The 21,397-nt window shown below is 34.2% G+C and overlaps 1 protein-coding gene across 5 annotated transcripts in view; it reads right to left on the reverse strand.

Moving 5' to 3' along the window:
• SLCO1B2 (solute carrier organic anion transporter family member 1B2) overlaps window positions 1-21,397 on the reverse strand; it is a 68,734-nt gene that overhangs the window by 22,122 nt on the left and 25,215 nt on the right. For 4 of the 5 annotated variants that reach the window (XR_014845300.1, XM_021091087.2, XM_005655659.4 and 1 more), the window contains 7 exons: window positions 14,792-14,933; window positions 11,997-12,129; window positions 9,421-9,542; window positions 8,320-8,466; window positions 8,017-8,115; window positions 5,239-5,475; window positions 1,776-1,940 (listed from right to left, as the gene is read on the reverse strand). Coding sequence is in view for 4 of the 5 variants with exons in the window: in XM_021091087.2 (XP_020946746.1) it covers window positions 1,776-1,940; window positions 5,239-5,475; window positions 8,017-8,115; window positions 8,320-8,466; window positions 9,421-9,542; window positions 11,997-12,129; window positions 14,792-14,933 (1,045 nt within the window). In the remaining variant the exon portion in view is untranslated. The remainder of the gene's footprint in view (window positions 1-1,775; window positions 1,941-5,238; window positions 5,476-8,016; window positions 8,116-8,319; window positions 8,467-9,420; window positions 9,543-11,996; window positions 12,130-14,791; window positions 14,934-21,397) is intronic. The other variant, XM_021091091.2, reaches the window with a different exon arrangement.

Consider the following 21,397-nt stretch of genomic DNA (forward strand, 5'->3'; position numbering starts at 1 on the left):
AAGAAGAAAAATGTAATTATATAAACATGGTTATTCTGAATGTAGTTACACATGAAATACTATAGATTAATCAAATTCATCCAGTATTATTACTTCTTAAATAGAGGGCTGACAGTCCAGGATGGAGGTAGAAGGCCACTATACCACATGTGAGAGACAAAAATTATTTCTTCCTGTCAATGTTGAAGGTTTAGTTTCCTCAGCAGCAAAAATCAGTGACTGAGAATATCAATATGTATGAACATATGGTTTCTATAAGGTGTTTTTGTACCCCCACATCTGGGAAAACAACTAAACAATACCATCTTCCTGCCTATGAGATATTTATCCTATCATCTCAGATCCTTTGGGGAGTTCATTGGTGGCCTAGAGGTTAAGGATTTGGTGTTGTCACTGCTGTGGCTCCAGTTTGATCCTTGGCTTGGGAAATTCCACATGTTGCAGGTGGCCAAAAAAATCCTTTATGTCTCCTTAAAATGAAGAACTCCCATTCTTAAACATTCCTACAAGTTTGCCCAGTAGTTAAGAATTAAATACTTAAAATCTCTTCTTTATTCATCTAAACATACATATACCCCGAGATGATAAGCAGGCCTATATAGGATATTAAAAATAATTGATTCCTTTTATACCTTTTCCATTTCATTGTCCTGCAAGATGTATTAGAGATAAAGATCCCTCTAATAGAAAAATTTAGGCTAAGAACCTTAGTAGGAGTTAAATTTATAGTTTTAACTTTTATCTTAAATTTAATGAGACTATAATACAGAATTATTTTCTTGTTTACTTATGGACTGTTCATATACCCCTTTATAAGTTCAGCTTAATTTATCAAATATTGAATTTCTACAATGTGCTGGGCACTGTACTGGGTATTGCACTGCTCCTAAGAATCTTATATTACCCTGGGGGTAAGAAAAGAATGATATGAGAAAATCTTGCCTTTTTTTTTTTTTTTTTTTTTTTTTTTTGTCTTTGTTGTTGTTGTTGTTGCTATTTCTTGGGCCGCTCCCGCAGCATATGGAGGTTCCCAGGCTAGGGGTCTAATCGGAGCTGTAGCCACCGGCCTACGCCAGAGCCACAGCAACGCGGGATCCGAGCCGCGTCTGCAACCTACACCACAGCTCACGGCAACGCCGGATCGTTAACCCACTGAGCAAAGGCAGGGACCGAACCCGCAACCTCATGGTTCCTAGTCGGATTCATTAACCACTGCGCCACGACAGGAACTCCAAAAATCTTGCCTTTATAACAAGTCTTCATGTGTTATTGGAAATAGATATAACATTTGTTAACAAAAAACCTAATCAATGATATTTGTTTTGAATGATGTGGATACCAGTGGTAGGTTTAAGTTGATTTTTCTTTTGGAAGTATCAATGTCCTATTTTTTTTTAAGTATCTGGATCCTGATCCAAAGCCCATGAATTATAAAGTTAAGATTATTACATTACAGAAGTATTTGCCTCAGGATCTTAGCACTAGATTGTAAGAGACAGTTATGCAGATATCATATCTAAATGTTCCACCCACATGTAACTTTTCCTCCAGGAAAAATAATATGAAAAATATAGGAAAAAAAAAAAAGAGCTGCAACTTCAAATGCAATACAATGATTATCTCATGAGAACAATGGATTTGATGACATTTGAAAAAGAATAAAGGGAAATTATATTTACTAAAATATGAAATCGCTTTTACAACCAAATGTTACTTGGAATGCAATTATGTGGTAGTATATCATTTATCAAGCAAGTGTAAACAATGGGTCTTACCAAATAAAATGTTTGTCTCAGATGCTGACTGACCATACTGTTGTTCTACATATTTAAAGACATAAGTAAAGGAACCAATATAGCTGCTGGCTTGTATCAGTGTCAAAAATAATGTTATAACATACAGGGGATTGGTAAGGATGCTTTTCAAGGACTGGATAAAACCTATAAAAACATGACAATAAATAAGATATTATAATACAGACTAAATACGTATTAATATCTTAATTGTCTAAATAAAATTTATATAAAATTTAAAATTTCATAAACGCAAAGCACAGAAAGTCCAAGCGTCCTGAAATCCAACAGTCAATAGTTTTTAAAATACATTCCTTTAATTTTTCCAAATGTGCATTAATATTTATTTATTTAGTTCACTTTACTCTGAAATGGGATCAAACATACATACTAGTTAGCAAATGCATTACTACTTCATAGTTGGTTATTTTCATCATTCTACCATACAACTTCACACATCATTATCTCATTTATTAATTCATTTAACAAACATCTGGTTTTCAAGTTGGGTACTAGGCAATATGCTAGGCACTCAAGAAATAAAAGTGAATGAAATGCAATGTGTCTTATTTATTAGCACTAATAATGTAATTATTACATTAATAATATAGTTATTAAGTAGAAATTTATCTTAAGGATTGCCTAATCCAAAGCTCACAGAAATAAGACTAAGTTTCAAAAATCATAAAGTTCAATTTAATACTAGGCCCAGATCTCTGGTTTCCTAGTATACATCTTTTCTACCATAAAATACAGCCTCGCTAAATCTGCAATATTTTCAATCATCTTTCTTCAAGAAATATTGTATCTCAAGTGACATTATGACAATAATAGAGCAAAAACCCATGACTACAAATAGGTGTGTAACAAGTCTGTAACTTCCTTACCTATAGCAAAAACTATGTGATCTGGGTCTATGATCACCAGGTTAACCAGCAGCAATGGGAATTAAAAGTGGAAGGAACTACTCAGAAAAAAAGTGGGAAGTATCAGAGTCTAGCAAGACAGAACCAGATATGGTTATTGAGGAATGGATGGCGTGGACTTTTAATGATCTTGTGCTGTAGATCTCTAAATGTTTCCATTAGATATGGTCAGAACCAAACCTTCTATCCAATGGTAACTAGGAAATAGTTTCAACTGCTTATAATAAAAAGAAAAAAGATCAGGGAAAAAGGCATAAAAGAAAAAAAGGACAAAATTTAAAAAGGAAAAAAGAAGATGTAAAGAAAGGTATAGTGGGAATTAATAATGTTTAAAATTGTTAGGTCAAAATGCTAAGCTTTTCATGGAACTCTCCGATCAGGAAGGACTGTTGACTTGTGAGACATTCTAAGTGAGTTGTGACATTTGATCAAAACAAAAAAGGCACATAAACTCACCAAATCATTGAATTTTTGCAGTGGGTGAGAACTTGGATGTCATCTAGTCTGAATTTCTGTACAATTACGATCTATGATATGTCCTCAATAATTGGATCAATAAACAACTCAAATGACATTAGGCTGATTACCTCAGAAGGTAAGTGCTCTGTTTTAGGACAATTCTCCTTCCTTGCAAATTGTTTTGTAATGAACTGAAATCTTTATAACAATTAGTCTTATTTCTACTCGAATTAGATGTTTTTTCTCTGACTAAAGGTTCTTAGTTATTTCATCCATTCATAATAGCACATAATTAAGGACCTCTTTACTATTTATTTTGGTCAGTATCTTACAAATACAGTTGATAATACAGTTATATTTACAATTGCCCTATTTTTACATCTTCATTATCCTCTCCATTCTTTTTGGGTTCACAGTCAACTATATTCTTTATGGGTTTAGATAATCCACTACTTTTTATAGATTTAAATTTCTACAGTGGAAACAGCATATACTAAATGAAAATTCATTGGAAAGCTACTTTTAGTGTGCACGCTAAATTTCAAAAACTAGCTCAGTGGTGTGCTGGTTAACATTTAACAACTGATTCTTGGGAAATCAATGCCTGATTTGAATAATTCTCAATTTCCATGAGAAGTGATAGTTAATTCTCCCATCATGGCCAATTTCAAGCTACCAGTGTAGCTGAAAAATTAAGTCTTCTCTTATGAATCAATAGAAGACACATCACTGCTTTCAGATTAGCGGAGTAGAGCAGAGAAAGTAACAGTGAAAAGAGTGAATGGAAGAACAGATGAGAGGGAGAACTTGGGCTACACCTGAGAATCTGTAATGTCACTTTGATTTCAACTGGAAAATGTTGACAAGCGTTCAGACACTGTTCTGATTTGACTTTTACTATTCCACCACTTGCAATCTGAAAACTGTGCTGTTAAGACCTCACTGTTGCAACTATATTGCTCTCTATTTTGGCTGGATCATTCCCCAGGTTACTAGTCATTAAATTGGTCTCCATTAGATTTCAGGGCTTATGTTTGAAAGGAAAAGCTCTATCAAATGGTGGGGGATTCTTATTCACATGAATGACTCCGATATTATTAACTACTATTGCTGCTTCTACTTCATTTCTGAATATTTAGGTAAGCAATTTTTCCCTATATAATTATGAAGAAAATAATCTTACTCTAATTATCTAGAGAGAAACCCGCTCTGATTTTCTTCTCCTTATTCTATCACTTCACCTAAGAAGAGTTAAGTTGCCCAATTTATAGGCACTCTTAATTCTTCATATAGGCACTATATGGCAATTGGTCTATATACTTCTCAGTACAGCTCCATTATATTGTAAATACTTAAAAACAGAGACAATATTTTGTTACCAGGGCATAGGAATGTTCCTGCTACTATTAGTGAAAGAAAGAAAGAAAGAAAAGGAAGAAGGAAGGGAGAGAAAGAATTACAGTCCTTTTCATAGTTTACACTATATAATTTGGAAATGAATATATAACTCATAGATTTACAAATAACAAGTATTTTTAGGCCTTTGATTGGTTTCTACCTCCTAAAGACCATAAACCTAATCCTCTTCTCTTCAGAGAGTTGATGTGTGTTCAGAAAATATTTACGAATCTTGGTAGGAATCTTTGAAGAACAATTCAGCCAAATTTAGTTCAGAAGGCAAGTAACTTTAGATGTTTTGAGTATGACTTGATATTCTGGAATATTTACCCCTCCCTTTCACTGGGAATAACAATTCCTAAATGGCTATAAATACGAAATACTTACGAAGTTCCCATAGTGACTCAGCAGTAACGAACTTGACTAGTATCTACGAGGACACTGTTTCAATCCCTGGCCTCACTCATCGGGTTAAGGATTAGTGTTTCAGTGAGCTGTGGTGTAGGTCACAGATTCAGCTTGAATCTGGCATTGCTGTAGCTGTGGGGTAGGCTGGCAGCTGCAGCTCCAATTCGACCCCTAGCCTGGAAACTTCCATATGCTGTGGGTATGACCATAAAAAGACCAAAAAAAAAAAAAAAAAAAAAAAGTGAGATACTTACCATTTACAGTTTTGGTAATATTTTGTCTATCCTTGGTCAAATTAACCATTTGACTCCTTTCCTCCTTTTGCACAGGCAAAGGTACTGAAGCTTTTCTTTCTTTTTGTGGTTTATCCAGACTTTTGGGCAAGAAAAAGAATGGTATGGAAGAAATAATGGATATCAGTCCAGCCACAAGGAAACCAAGCCACCAAGCACCAACCCAACGAGAGTCCTTGGGAGTTATTCTGATAGTGCCTAGAATAAAGAATTAGAAGAAATCTGTCAAAAATAATTTTGAAATGCCAGAATTTTGGGACAGAAATGGTAGTAATTGTCACCCCCCATAGATGAAGAAAGTAAATGATGTTTCATCAATTTTGAGACACTATATCCTTTTTTTTTTTTTTTTTTACATTTTTCATCTTTGAAATAAAGGTGAGTGTAACATTTAATGACATCTTAAAATTGCTTTTGTCAAGGAATCAGTCATGACATCAGTGCCTGAGCCTGTGTGAACTTGGTGGCTTTTCTGGGGACATGACTGGACAGTTATAGTTATTGAACACTGAAGTCTTTAAACTACTTAAAGACCAATTATGGAAGGCATGCATCCTTGTTACTGTCTGAAAACTTCTATTGGCACCATCTTCTGAAGTCAAGAAAGTTTTAGCAATGAAATTTAGAGCAGTTTGCAAGACATTCTCAGAGCCAACAGTGGGGCTTTCCCCCTCCTAGTAACAGCATTTCCAATACTTCGACAACACAGAAAAGGAAAATGGTGAAAATATACATACAACGAAAATCTGAGTTTAAAAGTGAGCGGGAGGAGTTAGATTCTAAATTTCAGGGATAATTTAGCTATTTCATTTCAATAATACTTCCATTTAAAGCTGCATGAGTGATATGTATGTGCTATCTGTAAGCGAGTAGAAATGAGCTATTTCAGTTGGTATAAACATTCTATTAAGAAAGCACAACACACACACATACATACACACAAACACACACACACTGTAACTGTTTGACGCACAATGACAGTGTCATTACACTTTGATCTGTAAGAAAACTCTTTGACATGAGAAAACACTGACTTGATACATAGCAATAAATTATTCTATTTATTGAAGTGGTTTTCAAGTATGTACAGATCTGTGTTTCAGACTGGTTTACCTAATCATATTATTCCATAATCAGCAACTCAGATTTTAGAAATGACTGGTAAAATCAGGGACTCCATCTCATGCTAAATATTTATTCATTATTTGTCAGAAATGTCATTTTGATAACATCTTTTTGTGTTTTATTACTCGTCTATACATAGGAACTGGAAATCATAACCTGGCTAGACATAGTCTGCCAAAATATTTAAGATAGTGGCTCACACTCCATCTTAAAAACTGGAAAATTGTACATAAAGATCTGGATTTCTGGATTTTTCTCAAAAACCAATCAGAAAATTTTGTCAATGCAGGATCTAAATTTCTGCATGAAAATAATAAATTGAGACTGAGTACCATATGCACTTTCAAATGTTTGCCGAGGGCGGTTCACCACCAACAATTCTTCCTAGTTTAATCACCACACTGGATACTTTTTACTCACTTATGTTATCTTGTCGGCTCCTTTGGCATTGGGGTTTGCCAAAATGTACTTCATAATATGTTTACATCAGACCCATGACTGAATAAGAGAAGATGTAATAAGGTCTAGACATTCCATTGTAGAAATGGAATCACCACGGATCTAAAATACTGTGAGTAGTGATTTCTGACTATAGAAAAGAGGTTACAAAACTATCATTCGAAAGAATTTAACCATTTATTTCTGGGTTCTTAGTGATTAAAAACAATGATGAACCTGGAAATGAATGAGTAGAAACCTACCGAATGTGAATCTACTCTAATCATAATCCAAAATGGAAGACATAAAATATTTCATCAGGTCCATGTTTTAGCTTTAGATTATAAAATACTTTCAAGTGTGTGGTTATTATAGGCCTTCTAAGAGGTCTACTTTATGTAAGTCCTGGTGAAACAGAAAATCAGATTTGCTTATTCATAAGCTAATTCACAAATTAGCTTATACACTAATTGCTTGTTATATGTTAAGACAGATATCATACTATTTTGTTCTAAAAGAGATGGCAGGTCAGTGCACAGATATTTACGGCTCATTGTGATAAGGGCTACAATAATGGCGTGCTGTTGGTGATTAATAGCGACACTTGGGGTCAGTGGGAGATGGTAAAGTAAGGCTTCTCTGAAGAGGAGCCCCATTTTAGAAGAGACTTTAAGAATTATGCAAATAGAGAAGGAAGAGGTTTTTCTAAGGGGAAATGCAGGAGAGTGACACTAGGGGGCACATTGGGAGAACTGCAGTTAGTTTGCAATTACTTTGCGAGGAAGTAATCTAAGCAAGTTTGTTAAGTTTTCTTATTTTGTGCTTAGTTGTAAAAGCCTCTGTAGATAGCAACTCAATTTTGTTTTTATTCTGGTTACTAACATATTTCCTATTTGTAACTCTTTTTCGTTTGTTGGTTTTTTTGTTTTTTATGGCCTCACCTGCAGCAAGTTCCCTGGGCCAGGGATTGGATCCAAGCCATGGGTGCGACCTACACCACAGCTGTTGGCAATGCAGGCTCTTTAACCTGCTGCACCACAGGGGAAATTCCTCTATTTGTAACTTTTGACAGGTAGTTAGCAAAGTACCACTGAAAGAGTGAATTCAGTTATTTGGAACGATGGAGTTATGTACTTGAAAAGCATTATCATGTTACCTTGTTCTGATTGTACTTACTAAGATCTACGAATCCAATATCCACATACATTTTAGAAAACAGAGATCCCAGTGAAAAGCCAAGGATCGGACCAATCATTCCTACTGCATACAAATTACCTAAAAATATTATTGAAACATTTTTATCAGCTGTCAATAATACATGGTTCTTATTCAATACTTTTTTTTTTTTAAGTAACACCACACAATATATTTCTCCATATACTTTTTTTTAATAGGTAATAGAAGGAATTTAGGAACACTATTATTTCAAGGTACACCCAGGGAAAGTCACCAAAAAATCTAATATTTTCTGTACATTACCTAAATAAAAAGAAGAATGTCCTTCCTTAGCAAAATCGTCAAGGTAAGAAATCCCCAAGGGCATAATGGGAGTTTCCCCAATTCCACGAAGCATATTACCCATTAAAACATATATCCACATATATGACCCAGATTCCTTTTCCAAACCTATGTAGATAAGAGAGTGTTTTAAACATTAATTTTAGCATTCCTGTTAAAAACTCAACTATTTTAACCTTTTAATTTTCACATTTGAGAATTTTTTTGCTTTTTTTCTAAATATAAGCATGATTTACAGTCGTTAAAAAATTTGAAAATATAGAAAAACATGAAGAAAACAAGTAAAAAAAACCTGTAATCACACAATACAGAGAGAACCACCTCTAATGTCTGTATATATCTTTCACATTTTTATTGAGCAGAAAAATATGCACAGTATTCTTTATGTTCTAATGTCAGGATTTTAATGACTGCGTAATAGTGTGCTTAATAAACTATCAGCATTTATTTAATCAATGTCTTTCTTTGTACTCACAAAATATTTCTGATTTTTCATTCTGCTAACATGTATGCCATAGCTATAACTATAAATAAATCCTTTTTCACATTCTTGAGTATTTCCTTAAGACAAAGCAATAAAAGCAGAATTGATGATTTAAACAGATAAGCATACTTTCATTCTTTGCCATATTGAAAATTAACTTCCCAAAGGAGGAATTTATACACTCCCCAGAATATATAAAATATGTATTTTTTCTCTACTTCATTTAAAAAAATTTGTTAATCTTTTCATATTGAATAGGTATAAAATCTTTAATTAGTATTATAGGTTATAATTAAAATTTGTGATCTGTGTTATAATAAGTAAAAATCTTTATTTGTTGTAATAATTTGCATTTTTCATAAAGAGTAAGATTATATTTTTATATATTTGTCACCTTATTTTGTATGTAATCTATATTAAAATCTTGATTTTTGTCTTATATGCATACAATATAAATGTTTTTCCTATTCTTTAATCAATTTTGCTAATGGATGTAACGATCATTTTTTACAGATGTAATTATTAAATTTTAGACTATTACTGACACTAATATTCATTAGTGTCAATTCAGTTCTTACCTTTTCCCACCATTTCTGGTGATGTTCCATTGAGTAACAAATTTTGATTATTTGAACAAGTTGATAAGCCTGATGTTGAATTCTCTAATGGACTAATAAAGGTGTCTTTAGAATACCTGTAACTGTAAGAACACCACTATATTAAAAATTTTGTTTATCTACTATTTTCACTTTACCAAAAACCACAGAGGAGTATTCTGGTATTTGGGAAGGTGATGAGAAAAAGTAAAAGTAAGAAATAGCATGCACTACTCCTCAGGCACGGTGGAGTATCATGTTGCTATCAACCTAGGAGTGCTTATATTCTGGTCAATATATAAAATATCTTGGTTTCATGCTATTTAAAAAACTGCTAACTATATTCATCCATCCTCTTTGAATTATCTTTAAAGATGGTAACCATCTAAACTTTCAAATCAATTTACAATCACACTGAGTCATCTGCATTTTCCATCAATAACCTGATTTTCTTTCATGTACACACGCACACACACACACACACACACACACACACACACACACACACACACACACACACAGAGTTATATGCTTGACTTTCCAACAATTAGTTTAAGAAGTTCTAATGCATCTCCAACAGAGATGGAGCTGGAATAGGGACAGATGCTGATATCCAAAAACACATGGAGGGACCTAGAGGTATTGTGTTCAGTAAAATAAGTCAGGCAGAGAAAGACAAATACTATATGTTTTTACTTATATGTAAAATCTAAACAAAAGCAAAAATGAATATAATAAAACAGAAACAGACTCACAGATACAGAGAACAAACTAATGGTTAGAGTGGAAAGAGGAAAGGTGGGAAGAGGAAGACAGGGGAAGGGCATTAAGAGTTACAAACTTCCACGTATAAGATAAATAAGATACAGTGATGTAATGTTCAGCACAAAGAATATATCCAATATTTCATAACTATAAATGGAGTATACACTACAAAAATAATGCATCACTATGTTGTACACCTGATACTAGTATAATTTAAGCCAATTGTACTTCAATAAAAAATAAAAATAAAAAATACTGAGGTACCCTATGAGCTCCAAGATCAGGCTACTCTATGCTAGGCATTGTGCTCAGCTCCAAATCACTAGAAATAAAACAGAATTTTTAATACTTAAAATATCTTACACCCTTTAAGATAAATGTATGATCAATGATGTGATATGGTTCATATATCAAGTCCTGAGTTGTCATAAAGGGAAAAGGAATGCGCAGCTTTGCTTGGAGGTTGGGAGAGGTGTAGATTAGAGAAGACTTCACAGTGAGGATGCCATATGAGATGAATCTTTAAAATGGGTTGGAGTTTAACAGGAAGGCAAAAGAAGGAAAAGTATTCAAGGCTGTAGAAACACTATGAGCAAATGTAGGAGATATTACGGTATATTTGGAAAACTGCAGGCCTAGCATGTGGTCCTCAATCATGGGAAGCAGTGTAAGATGAAGCTAGGAACATAGTCAAGGACTAAATCAATGAGCAACCTATATGTGTAAATGAGTTTAGGTATTAATCCATAGGTAAGAGACTTTCAACACTTTGTTACCAACAGTGAGAAATACATTTTGCATCATAACCACAATACATACACATCTACACACATACTCACAAATTTAAAAGCTTTTTAGAGTAATATCTATCCCCACTCACATTGTGTTTTTGTAGTCTATTCTATCCTACCATATCCTATCCTTTGAAAGGGAAAAAGGAAGTAATCTGAATGAATCATTGAGAAAGGGTGTCAGTATCGTCATCATCACCCACTGCTTATAGGCTTGTTTCCTTCTCTTCATCTTTCTTCAGAAAGATGGGGGATGGTACCTTTTCCCCTTTGATAGCCCAACAGAATCTCTGAAGCTGGGTTTTGTAAGACACTGAGATCATTGTCTCCTCAATTGCTGGCATTCTGATTAAAAGCAACTTTCCCTTCTACCAAGAATTGCCTTTTGGATTTTTTTTTTCTTTTTACTTTTTAGGGCCACACCCATGGCGTATGGAAGTTCCCAGGCTAGGGGTCCAATCAGAGCTGCAGCGTTGGCTTACGCTACAGCCACAGCAACTTAGGATCCAAGCCAGGTCTGCGACCTATGCCACAGCTCGTGGCAATACCAGATCCTCAACCCACTGAGTGAGGTCAGGGATGGAACCCACATAATCATAGGTACTAGTCAGATTTGTTTCTGCTGAGCCACAATGGGAAGTCCTTGGTTATTGATTTTTGAGTGACAAGCAGTCAGACTTGAATTAGGCAACAAAGTCTTATTGAATATTATCAAAATCTTAAAGACAAAGACATAAAATGTATATTATACTAAAAAGTCACAAAAAGCATATTTATTTCCTATAAAATATACCTTATTTACTGCTATTCATATTTCAATATCAATGAGCGTCATGGTAGATAAAGCAATAAGTTAATTATTACATAGCAAATATACTCCATTTCTATACATACTTAGTGGATAGTCTTCTTAAAGGAGAACTGCTTATTTAAAAGGGAAAACAATAAAATTCTACCATTAATTTACAAGGAAACCATCATTGATGGCATAGAGCCTCTTACTATCCCATGAAGAAGTGTGGTAAAGCAGTCAAAATACTTCCAAGTCCCATTATGAAGCAACCAATTCCAATTAGCTTCGGTCTGTGAAGTTTGGCACCAAAGTAACTCACAAATACAATCACAAACAAATTTCCTAGAAAGAGAACAAAAATTTTTTTGATATGATTTATTATAGCAAACAGTGACTGAGTCCAATTTGGCATCCAGTATAATTGAAGGTCCCAGAATGGATACAAATAGAACATAAGACATAGCACCTTTCCTTAAAGATCAGGTAATTTAAAAAGATGAAACTCACTAACTTTAAGCCACTCACTATAAGGTTGTATGGTATTCATAATAAGTATAGTTGACTTTATATAAGAAAGAAAGCACTTGAATTACTTGTGCGTATTGGTGAAGCAAAATTTTATTGAAGAATTTAGAGTGAGCGGATTGTTTGGAATGGAAAAAAAAAAGACAAAAATACCCTGAGGAAAGGTATTTATTCATTCCTCACTTTTTAATTCACTTAGCATTCTTTAAATTCCTATTAAGTACTTGCCATAGTATTAAAAGCTAGAAATATAAGAAAAGAATAAACCATTCATGGTATTTACTTTTAAAAAACTTATATGCCAGTTACAAAAATAGATAAATGGACAGAGGTGCTAGTAAACCACAGAAAGAGGGAGCTTAAATTAATTAGCAGTTTCAGTAATGTTTCATGGAAGATATGTCACTTTAGATTTAATGTTGAGTATAAGTTATTCAGATTAAAAAGTGGAAGAAGAATATGGATGGAGTCACAACAAATTTCAATGCATCTGGAGCTACAAGTATAGTCATAAATGGATAACGACCAAGAATTTCATAATATTTTATGGAAAAAAATAGCACAAAGTAAAAGTACAAAACTGAACTGGCAGATAAAGTAACCCATGAAGAACAATTACATAAGGAAGCTAAAAAGAGAAGAAACTTCAAAAAAATCCAGTATCTTGAGAGGTATAAAGGTAAGTTGCACGCATAAAATAAGAATTGGCAGACTAAACATAATAAGAGAACAATAAAGTATTGTTGAAAGTTAAAAATATTATACAGAAATGTGCATATTGGGACCTTATATGATAAGTTGGAAGGTGACACCAGAGATGATTAATGGTGTCTCAAGAAAAAAAGTTAGAATTTTAGAAAGGAAAACTTAAAGGGAAAAAAACCAGAAAATTTAATATTCATCTTATAAATATTTTAGAAGAAAACAGAGGAGAAGAAACAAATTTAAATATAGAAAATAAATTTCCTGAGCTAAAGGAAGGCTTAAGTCTTCAGATGAAAATGTCTACATTTCTCCAGAATAAATAATGTAAAATAGACAATCCTAGATATATGCTGGTAAAATGTCTGAAATTCAAGCATAAGGAGGAGGTGCCCACCAGTGCATGGCAATGATACTGGTAATGATTTCTTACATATAACATTGTTTGTCATAATACAATAAAAAAATGTTTTAAATGTTCTGAGAAAAAAGTTTTGAACTTTTAATTTCATATTCAGACAATTTATCACTTGACCATGATAATAAAATATATTTTCCAACTAGCAAAGGCTCAGAAAATATGTCATATGTTCAGTTATTTCTGGAAAATATAAATGCTTGAAGATATACTTTGGAAAAACTAAAAATTAGACTCGAAATCATAAGGCTCAAGAAAACAGTGATAAGAAGGGAATCAATAAAACTTATATATTCATGTCCAAATAATTGCTGTTAAATAGCTGCAAAATTTAACAAACCTAAGAATCAGTTCATCAATAAAAAGAAACATACAGTAAATTGGAATTTAAAACTAATGACAGTCTAATATTAAAGTTCTAGATGGTTTTATTAAACTGGGAGGTGGGAGAGTGAAAGCTATGTATGGCGTAATAGCCTCTGAATCATGAAAACGTAGAATTCATAACAAAAAGATAGATGTGTCTTCCCTTATAAATTATTTTTTAAATATTCCATAGCCAAGTATATTTTAAATAAAGTTATAAGACAAATAGTAAACTTGTAAACATATGTATGATCTATAAAACAGGCATAATTTTTGAGTCCCTTCAAATCATTAAAAAGTGAGAAAAAAGGAAAATGGGCAGAGTTAATTAGCTACCAGTTCATAAAATAAGAGAAAAAGATGTCAGACAATCATATAAAACCTCACTATTGGAGAAATTCAAACTAAAGTGAAGACAGCAAAGCAATATACTCAATGTTGTCCAAAAAAGGACTCTTACTCCCAAATTTTATACCCTGTTAAACAGTAAGATCTAACAAAGATTGCTTCCAAACTGTTTTTCCATCCTCAAATCATCAGAATCATAATGCTCTCTCCAAATTTTTTCTTGCATTAGTGCATCTTCAGAGAGGTGCAAAGTGTTAGTCTGCAGGCAACAAGTTTGTGTAAATCAAGGTTTTTTTTAACCTCTATACCTTTTACATTCTTGGCTAGATAATTCTTCACTTTGGATGCTGTCCTATGCATTGTGGGATGTTTCAAGGCATCCCAGGCCTCTACCTCTAGAAGCCACTAGCAACCCCAACCCTCAGTTATGTCAACCAAAAATATCTACAGATATTACCAAACTCCTCCTGGGGGGCATGCTTCCTCCTTGTTAAGAATCAGTGGTGTAGTCCACAGCCATACCACATGGAACATGCCCAATCTCATCCGATCTTGGAAGAATCAGTGGTATAGAGCCTGTATGAGCAGTTTTTAACTCTGCAAATCTGATTACTAAGCAATAACCAAAATAGAAATAGAAATTACCAATTTCAAAGCTTCCATCAATTAAGCCAACAGTAGAAGATGATATATCAAATCTCCTTTCTATCTGAGTGAGGGAACTTTTCATAAGGACTGCACTTAGTGCCTTAGAAATAAAGCTTAATGACAGGGCTGCCAAGAACATCTAAGAAAAAATCAGAAGGAAAGGGAAAAATGGTTAATCAAAGGACTACATAACGTTTATATACACATAGAATTAAAATGGCTTTTCTTCCTTATGTCATATTTTTATTATAAACAGCATACCTACCTTTCTTCCATTCCAATTGGAAATTCTTATTCTTTCTAACATTTACATTACATATTATTAGAGCAGGACAAAGTTACGCAGGGCTGCTCTCGAGGCTTATGGAGGTTCCCAGGCTAGGGGTCTAATCAGAGCTACAACAGCTGGCCTATGCCACAGCCACAGAAATGCCAGATTCGGGCCACATTTGCAACCTACACCACAGATCATGGCAATGCACGATCCTTAACCTATCCAGTGAGGCCAGAGATTGAACCTATGACCTCATGGTTCCTAGTCGGATTCGTTTCCACTGTGACACAATGGGAACTCTCAAAGTTGTTATGTTTTAATTAGCGTCATTAGCTGATTTCTTAGATGCTAGAGAATGATGTGAGAGGACCAAGATGACAAGCTATTCTTTATTCCTAAGTGAATAGCAAAGGTGAACTGTGAGGGGAGTGGCTAGACATTCTCAAAGGTAGCATTTCCATGAAGCCAGCTGAATAACAGAACTTTTTCATTTATAAAACCTCACGGATATTGGAGAAACCCAAATTAAAATGAATACAAAAAAATATAGCCAGTGTTCTAAAAATAATAATAAAGACTTTTAACCCCAATGGTTATAGATGTTTAATTTGATTAAAAAATTTATTGACTCGTCTTTTTTATAAACCCACTTTTATAGTTATTTAAATTCATTTTACATCTAGTATTAAAGTTTATCCTGTTACGAACTTCATATTTGTGTCTCCGCCACATTCATTTTTTCTTTTTTTTTTTCCACATTCATTTATTGAAACACTAAATGCAAAGTGATGATGTTTGAAGATGGGTCCTTTGGGTAGGAGTACAGGTTTCCCCTACTATCTGAAAGTAGAGCATTCCTCTGACATTTTCATAAGCCAAAATGGCAGAAAAAAATTACTTTAGGGTACATCTTTCTAATAAATGCACAAAATAAATCAAGATAAAATACAAATGCTCAAAGACACAGTTCAAAGCTATGGCAGCTTGATGCTGAGTGTAGTTCCTGGGGAAGGAGTTTGGAGTCCCACAGTCACTTCCAGAGTTGCCCACTGCCTCTAGAATGGCTTGCTGTAAAACAAACACTAAATGCTATTTTCATTTTTGCCATTTCTTGTAAAGGCAAAAATTTCCTTTGAGTTTCTTTCCGTTAATAAAAACAGGTACTAATGGAGGTCTTTTGTTAAAGTGAATGTTGCAGAGAAGTTTTGAAAAGCCAGCAGTACAATAATTAGGTCATGAGGGTGGAGCTCTCATGAAAGAATTTGTGTTGCCTCTTCTGCCATGTGAGGACACAGCAAGAAGACAGCCATCTGAAAACAAGAAAGAGGGTTCTCACCAGAACCCAACCAGGTTGGTACACCGATCTCAGACATCTGGCCCCTAGAACTGTGAGAAATCACTGTTTTTAAACCACCTTATCTGTGCTATTCTGTTATAGCAATCCAATATGAGTAAGATGGCCTGTCCCTCTCACTATACCAGTGGTAACCACCATCATGTATAGATTAAATCATTGCATTAGCCTCCTAATAGACCTTCCTGTTTCTGCTTTTGAGAAAACAAAACAATAGGTAGGAAGATTCTTTCAAAATGAAAAGTAGATCATGCCAGCACTCCCCATTTTTTGCATGTCATTCGTAGTAATATCAGGTCTTCCCAAAGTCCTCCAAGGCCCCAAATGATCTCTGCTCTCCCCTGATTCCTTTTATCTTTGAATCTCATCATCTGTTACTCTAGTCCTTTTTCACTCCCCTGCTGGTACTGTAGCCTTCTTACTGTACTTAGAGCATTTCATGTTTATTGTATTCCCTCAGGTTCTTTATTTTTGCTTTTTTTTCTTCAGGGGAAGCTCTTGCCTGAAGTCATATCCCCACCATTCATTTCCTCATATCCTTGAGGTTTTTGCTCAGTGCAGCTTTCACAATGAGGCTTTCCTTGACTAGTCTATAAAATTACACCACTTTCCCCTTATATTACATTTTATTTCTTTATTTGTCCAGTACACACTGCCTTCAATTAAATATAACCTTCATCATAGCAGGGTTTTTTTGTTTACCACTATATTCCCAGTGCTTCAAAAAATGCCTGCCACAAAGATGTTCAAAAAATACTTGTAAATTTTTTGTTTAATCAGAACGTATTATGTGTTTTACATGAGGCCATGCTTGGAGAAAAGAAATAAAAGACCCGGTACAGCTCAGCTGGCAAAATGTGTGTACTTTCCTTCCTATATATAGGGAATTTTCAATGAAGTTGAAAGGACTTGAGAAAAGTTGTGAATGACACAACTTATTAGAAATAATTAAGAATTCTTGGAGTTCCTGTTGTGGCACAGCGGAAATGAATCCAACTAGGAACCATGAGGTTGCAGGTTCAATCCCTGGCCTTGCTCAGTGGGTTAAGGATCCGGCGCTGCCGTGAGCTGTGGTGTAGGTTGCAGACATGGCTCGGATTTGGCATTGCTGTGGCTCTGGCAAGTCTGGCAGCAACAGCTCCAGTTGGACCCCTAGCCTGATTCTTATGTAAGATAAAGAAAGTCATCTAAGAATGAAACACAAAAGGTGGAAGGGAATCAAAATCAGTTTTACCTGAGGTGGTGAAGTGAAGAACAAGAATCATAGGAAAAAGATATTAATATTTGTCCAACAGAGTTAGACAAAAATTATAAGGATTTTCTCCAAGGAGAGTCAATTCTGAAACCTTGTAGAATCATATACGGTCTTTACATCATAAAACAGAAATTAAAATTTTCAGGTTCTAAATATTTAAAAATTATGTTATTGACATTGGAAATGAAGACATATGGTTGGCACTATGGAAAACAGTATGGCAGTACCTCAGAAAACTAAATATAAAACTACCATGTGACCCAGCAATCCCATTCTTGGGCATATATCCAGACAAAACTTTCCTTGAAAAAGATACATGCACTCACATGTTCTCTGCAGTACTGTTCATAATAGCCAAGACATGGAAACAACCCAAATGTCCATCAACAGATATAATTAAGATGTGGTATATATACACAATGGAATACTACTCAGCTATAAAAAAGTACAAAATAATGCCATTTGCAGCAATATGGATAGAACTAGAGACTCTCATACTTAGTGAGGTAAGTCAGAAAGAGAAAGACAAATACCATATGATATCACTTATATCTGGAATCTAATATACGGCACAAATGAACCTTTCCACAGAAAAGAAACTCATGGACCCGGAGAGCAGACTTGTTGCCAAGGGAGAGAGGAAGGGAGTAGGATGGACTGGGATCCTGGGGTTAATAGATACAAATTGTTGCATTTGGAGTGGATAAGCAATGAGATCCTGCTGTATAGCACAGGGAACTATATCTAGTCACTTATGATGGAAAATGATGGAGGATAATGTGAGAAAAAATGTATATAAATATGTGTGACTGGGTCACTTTGCTGTAGAAATTGATAGAATACTATAAACCAACTATAGAAGAAAATATTTAAATCCTTTAAAAAATAAAAAAACTAAAAAGATCAAGTTAGCTATAAAAGAAAAAAAGAAAAAAAAAAGAAATGTGGTTGGGAGTGATATCAGCAAGATAACAGATTAGGAAGCCCTCAATTCTCCTTCCCCCATGAAGACATGGATTTAACAACAAAAAACTGAACAAATGCTTCTGTGATAAATCCAGAGACTAGTTAAAATATTCCTGCATCTTGGGCAGTGTAAAGATAACCACATGGAAGCCAATAGGAAAATGTGTAACCCCCTTCACTATCTTTCTAGAGCATTCCCTAGGGGGAAAAAACCCAACTCCCATCTTCTCCCTTGAGATAGAAGAGTAGAATTATGCCCAACATTCTGACTTTTAGGGAAGCTGTCTGTGGGACCAGTCTGTATCCAATACTGACAAAAGTAGATGGCCAGATTGAGTGTTTCAGAACAAAGACAAGAAGCCACGCACCAGCGTCCACAGATAGATACTAGCACTGTGATTTACTACAACACCAGAGAGGCTGCAGTACCTCAGACACCAGGGGGAGCTCCTAAGTAGAAACCAACGAACCTCTTCAAATAGCTCTGAGAACATACTCCCTGAAAATGCTTGAGAGATCTCCAGAATCTCTAGCCTGGCTGATTAGTAAAAATCATCCCTGTATAAAATCAGACCACAAAGTCTGAAGTGGCTGATTAAATATTCAAAGTACTATAAGAAAAGGCTGCCAACCAAGAATATATCTAGCAAAACTATTCTTCAAAAACAAAATTAAAAATTTCCCAGATAAGCAAAAGCTGAGGGAACACATCACCACTAAATTTACCCTACAAGAAAAAATGAAGAAAGTCCTATCAAGTGTAGTGAATGAATGATAAACAGCACACTAAACAAACCAAAATATGAAATTCCCCAGTCAAGAAAAGTAAAATTCTGTATTATTATAATGTAATTACATTATACAATAATGTAATGTATATCACTTGTAAGTGTGATTTAGAATTTTTAAAGCATAAAAAGTAATTAAAAATCTATGTAGTAAATATGCAATATTAGGTGGTAATATGTATCATCAAAAACATGAAGTAGAGGCATATATGTGAAAGGAAAGAATTTTTATACGTGAGTAAAATTAAGTTGTTATCAGTTTAAAATATATAGTTACAATTCGTTTTACATAATTATGATAGTACCCATAAGGAACAATGAGACTAAGAGAGTTTTGAAAAGATTTTTCAGTTTTCAAGAAAATTGACAAACCCTTAGCTAGATTAAGAAACAAAGACCCAATTAACTAAAATTAGAAATGAAAGAGGAGACATTACAAATGATGTCACAGAAATAAAATGAACTATAAGAGACTACAATGAATAATTATAAATTGGATAACCTAAAAGTGGATAAGTTACTAGAAACATACAACCTATCAAGATTTAATCACAAAGAAACTTAAAATTAGAGTAGTGAGGAGATTGAAGCAGTAATCAAAACCTCCCAACGAAGAAAGTCCAGCACAAGATGGCTTCACTGGAGAATTCTACCAAACATTTAAAGAAGAATTAATGTTAATTCTTCCAAAGGATTGAAGAGGAATGAACACTCTCAAACTCGCTCAATGAGGCCACATTACCTGATATCAAAGCCAGACATAGACATCACAAGAAAGGAAACTTAAACCAATATTTCTAGTGAATGTTAATGCAAAAATCCTCAACAAAATACTAGCAAACAGTGTCCAACAGTACATTAAAAAATCATGCATCATGACCATGAGGAATTTAAATGTGAAATGTAACATATTAAAATCAATGTTATACACTACATTCACAAAATGAAGGACAAAACTATATACTCATCTCAATAGATGCATAAAAGCATTTGACAAAACTCAACACCCTGCCATGATAAAAAACATTCAAAAAACTAGGAATGAAAGGAATCTATCTCAATATAATAAAGGCCATATGTGAAAGCCCATACCTAACATCATATTCAACAGGGAAAGATTGAAAACTTGCCCTCTGAGAACAGGAATAAGACATGGATGTCCAATCTAGCCACTGCTATTAAACACAGTACTGGAAGTTTTAGCCAGGGCAGTGAGATAAGAAAAATAAATGAAAAATATATGAATTGGAACAAAAAATAAAATTATATTTTTAGGGAGTTCCCATTGCAGTGCAACAGAAATGAATCTGACTGAGAATTCAGGTTCAATCCCTGGCCTTCCTCAGTGGGCCGGGGATCTAGCTTTGCCATGAGCTATGGTGTAGGTCCCAGATGTGGCTTGGATCTTGCATTACTATGGCTGTGGCATTGGCTGGCAGCTACAGCTCCTATTCGACCCCTAGGCTGGGAACTTCCATATGCCTGTGGGTGTGGCCCTAAAAGTAAAATATTTGCTTTTTAGTTATATGTATATTTGTGACAATTATAAATATTTATTTATAAATTGTTATTTTACTACTCACATGTAACATGAAACTCATAAAGCTTCCACACACAAAACCCACTAAAACCAATGAACAAATTCAGTAAAGATGAAGGATACAACATCAACACTCAAAAATCAGTTGTGTTTCTTTACACCAACAGTAAGCAACACAAAAAGGAAATTTTCAAAAATTACATTTAGTATAGCGTCAAAAGGGATAAAATACTTACGGAGAAACTTAACCAAGGAGGTGAAAGAGTTGTACACTGAAAACTATGAAATATTGCTAAGGAAATCAAAGATACAAACAGATGATAAAACATTTGTGCTAGTAACTTGAAAGTCTTACAATTGTTAAAAAGTCCATACTACCCAATGCAATCCACAGAGTCAATACTGCCACTATCAAAATCCCGATGT

This window comes from Sus scrofa, chromosome 5, assembly GCF_054392235.1.
Source record: "Sus scrofa isolate SSC_HxYL_T2T_F1_AM1 chromosome 5, Sscrofa_HxYL_maternal_Yorkshire_Landrace_v2.0, whole genome shotgun sequence".
NCBI classification, from domain to species: domain Eukaryota; kingdom Metazoa; phylum Chordata; class Mammalia; order Artiodactyla; family Suidae; genus Sus; species Sus scrofa.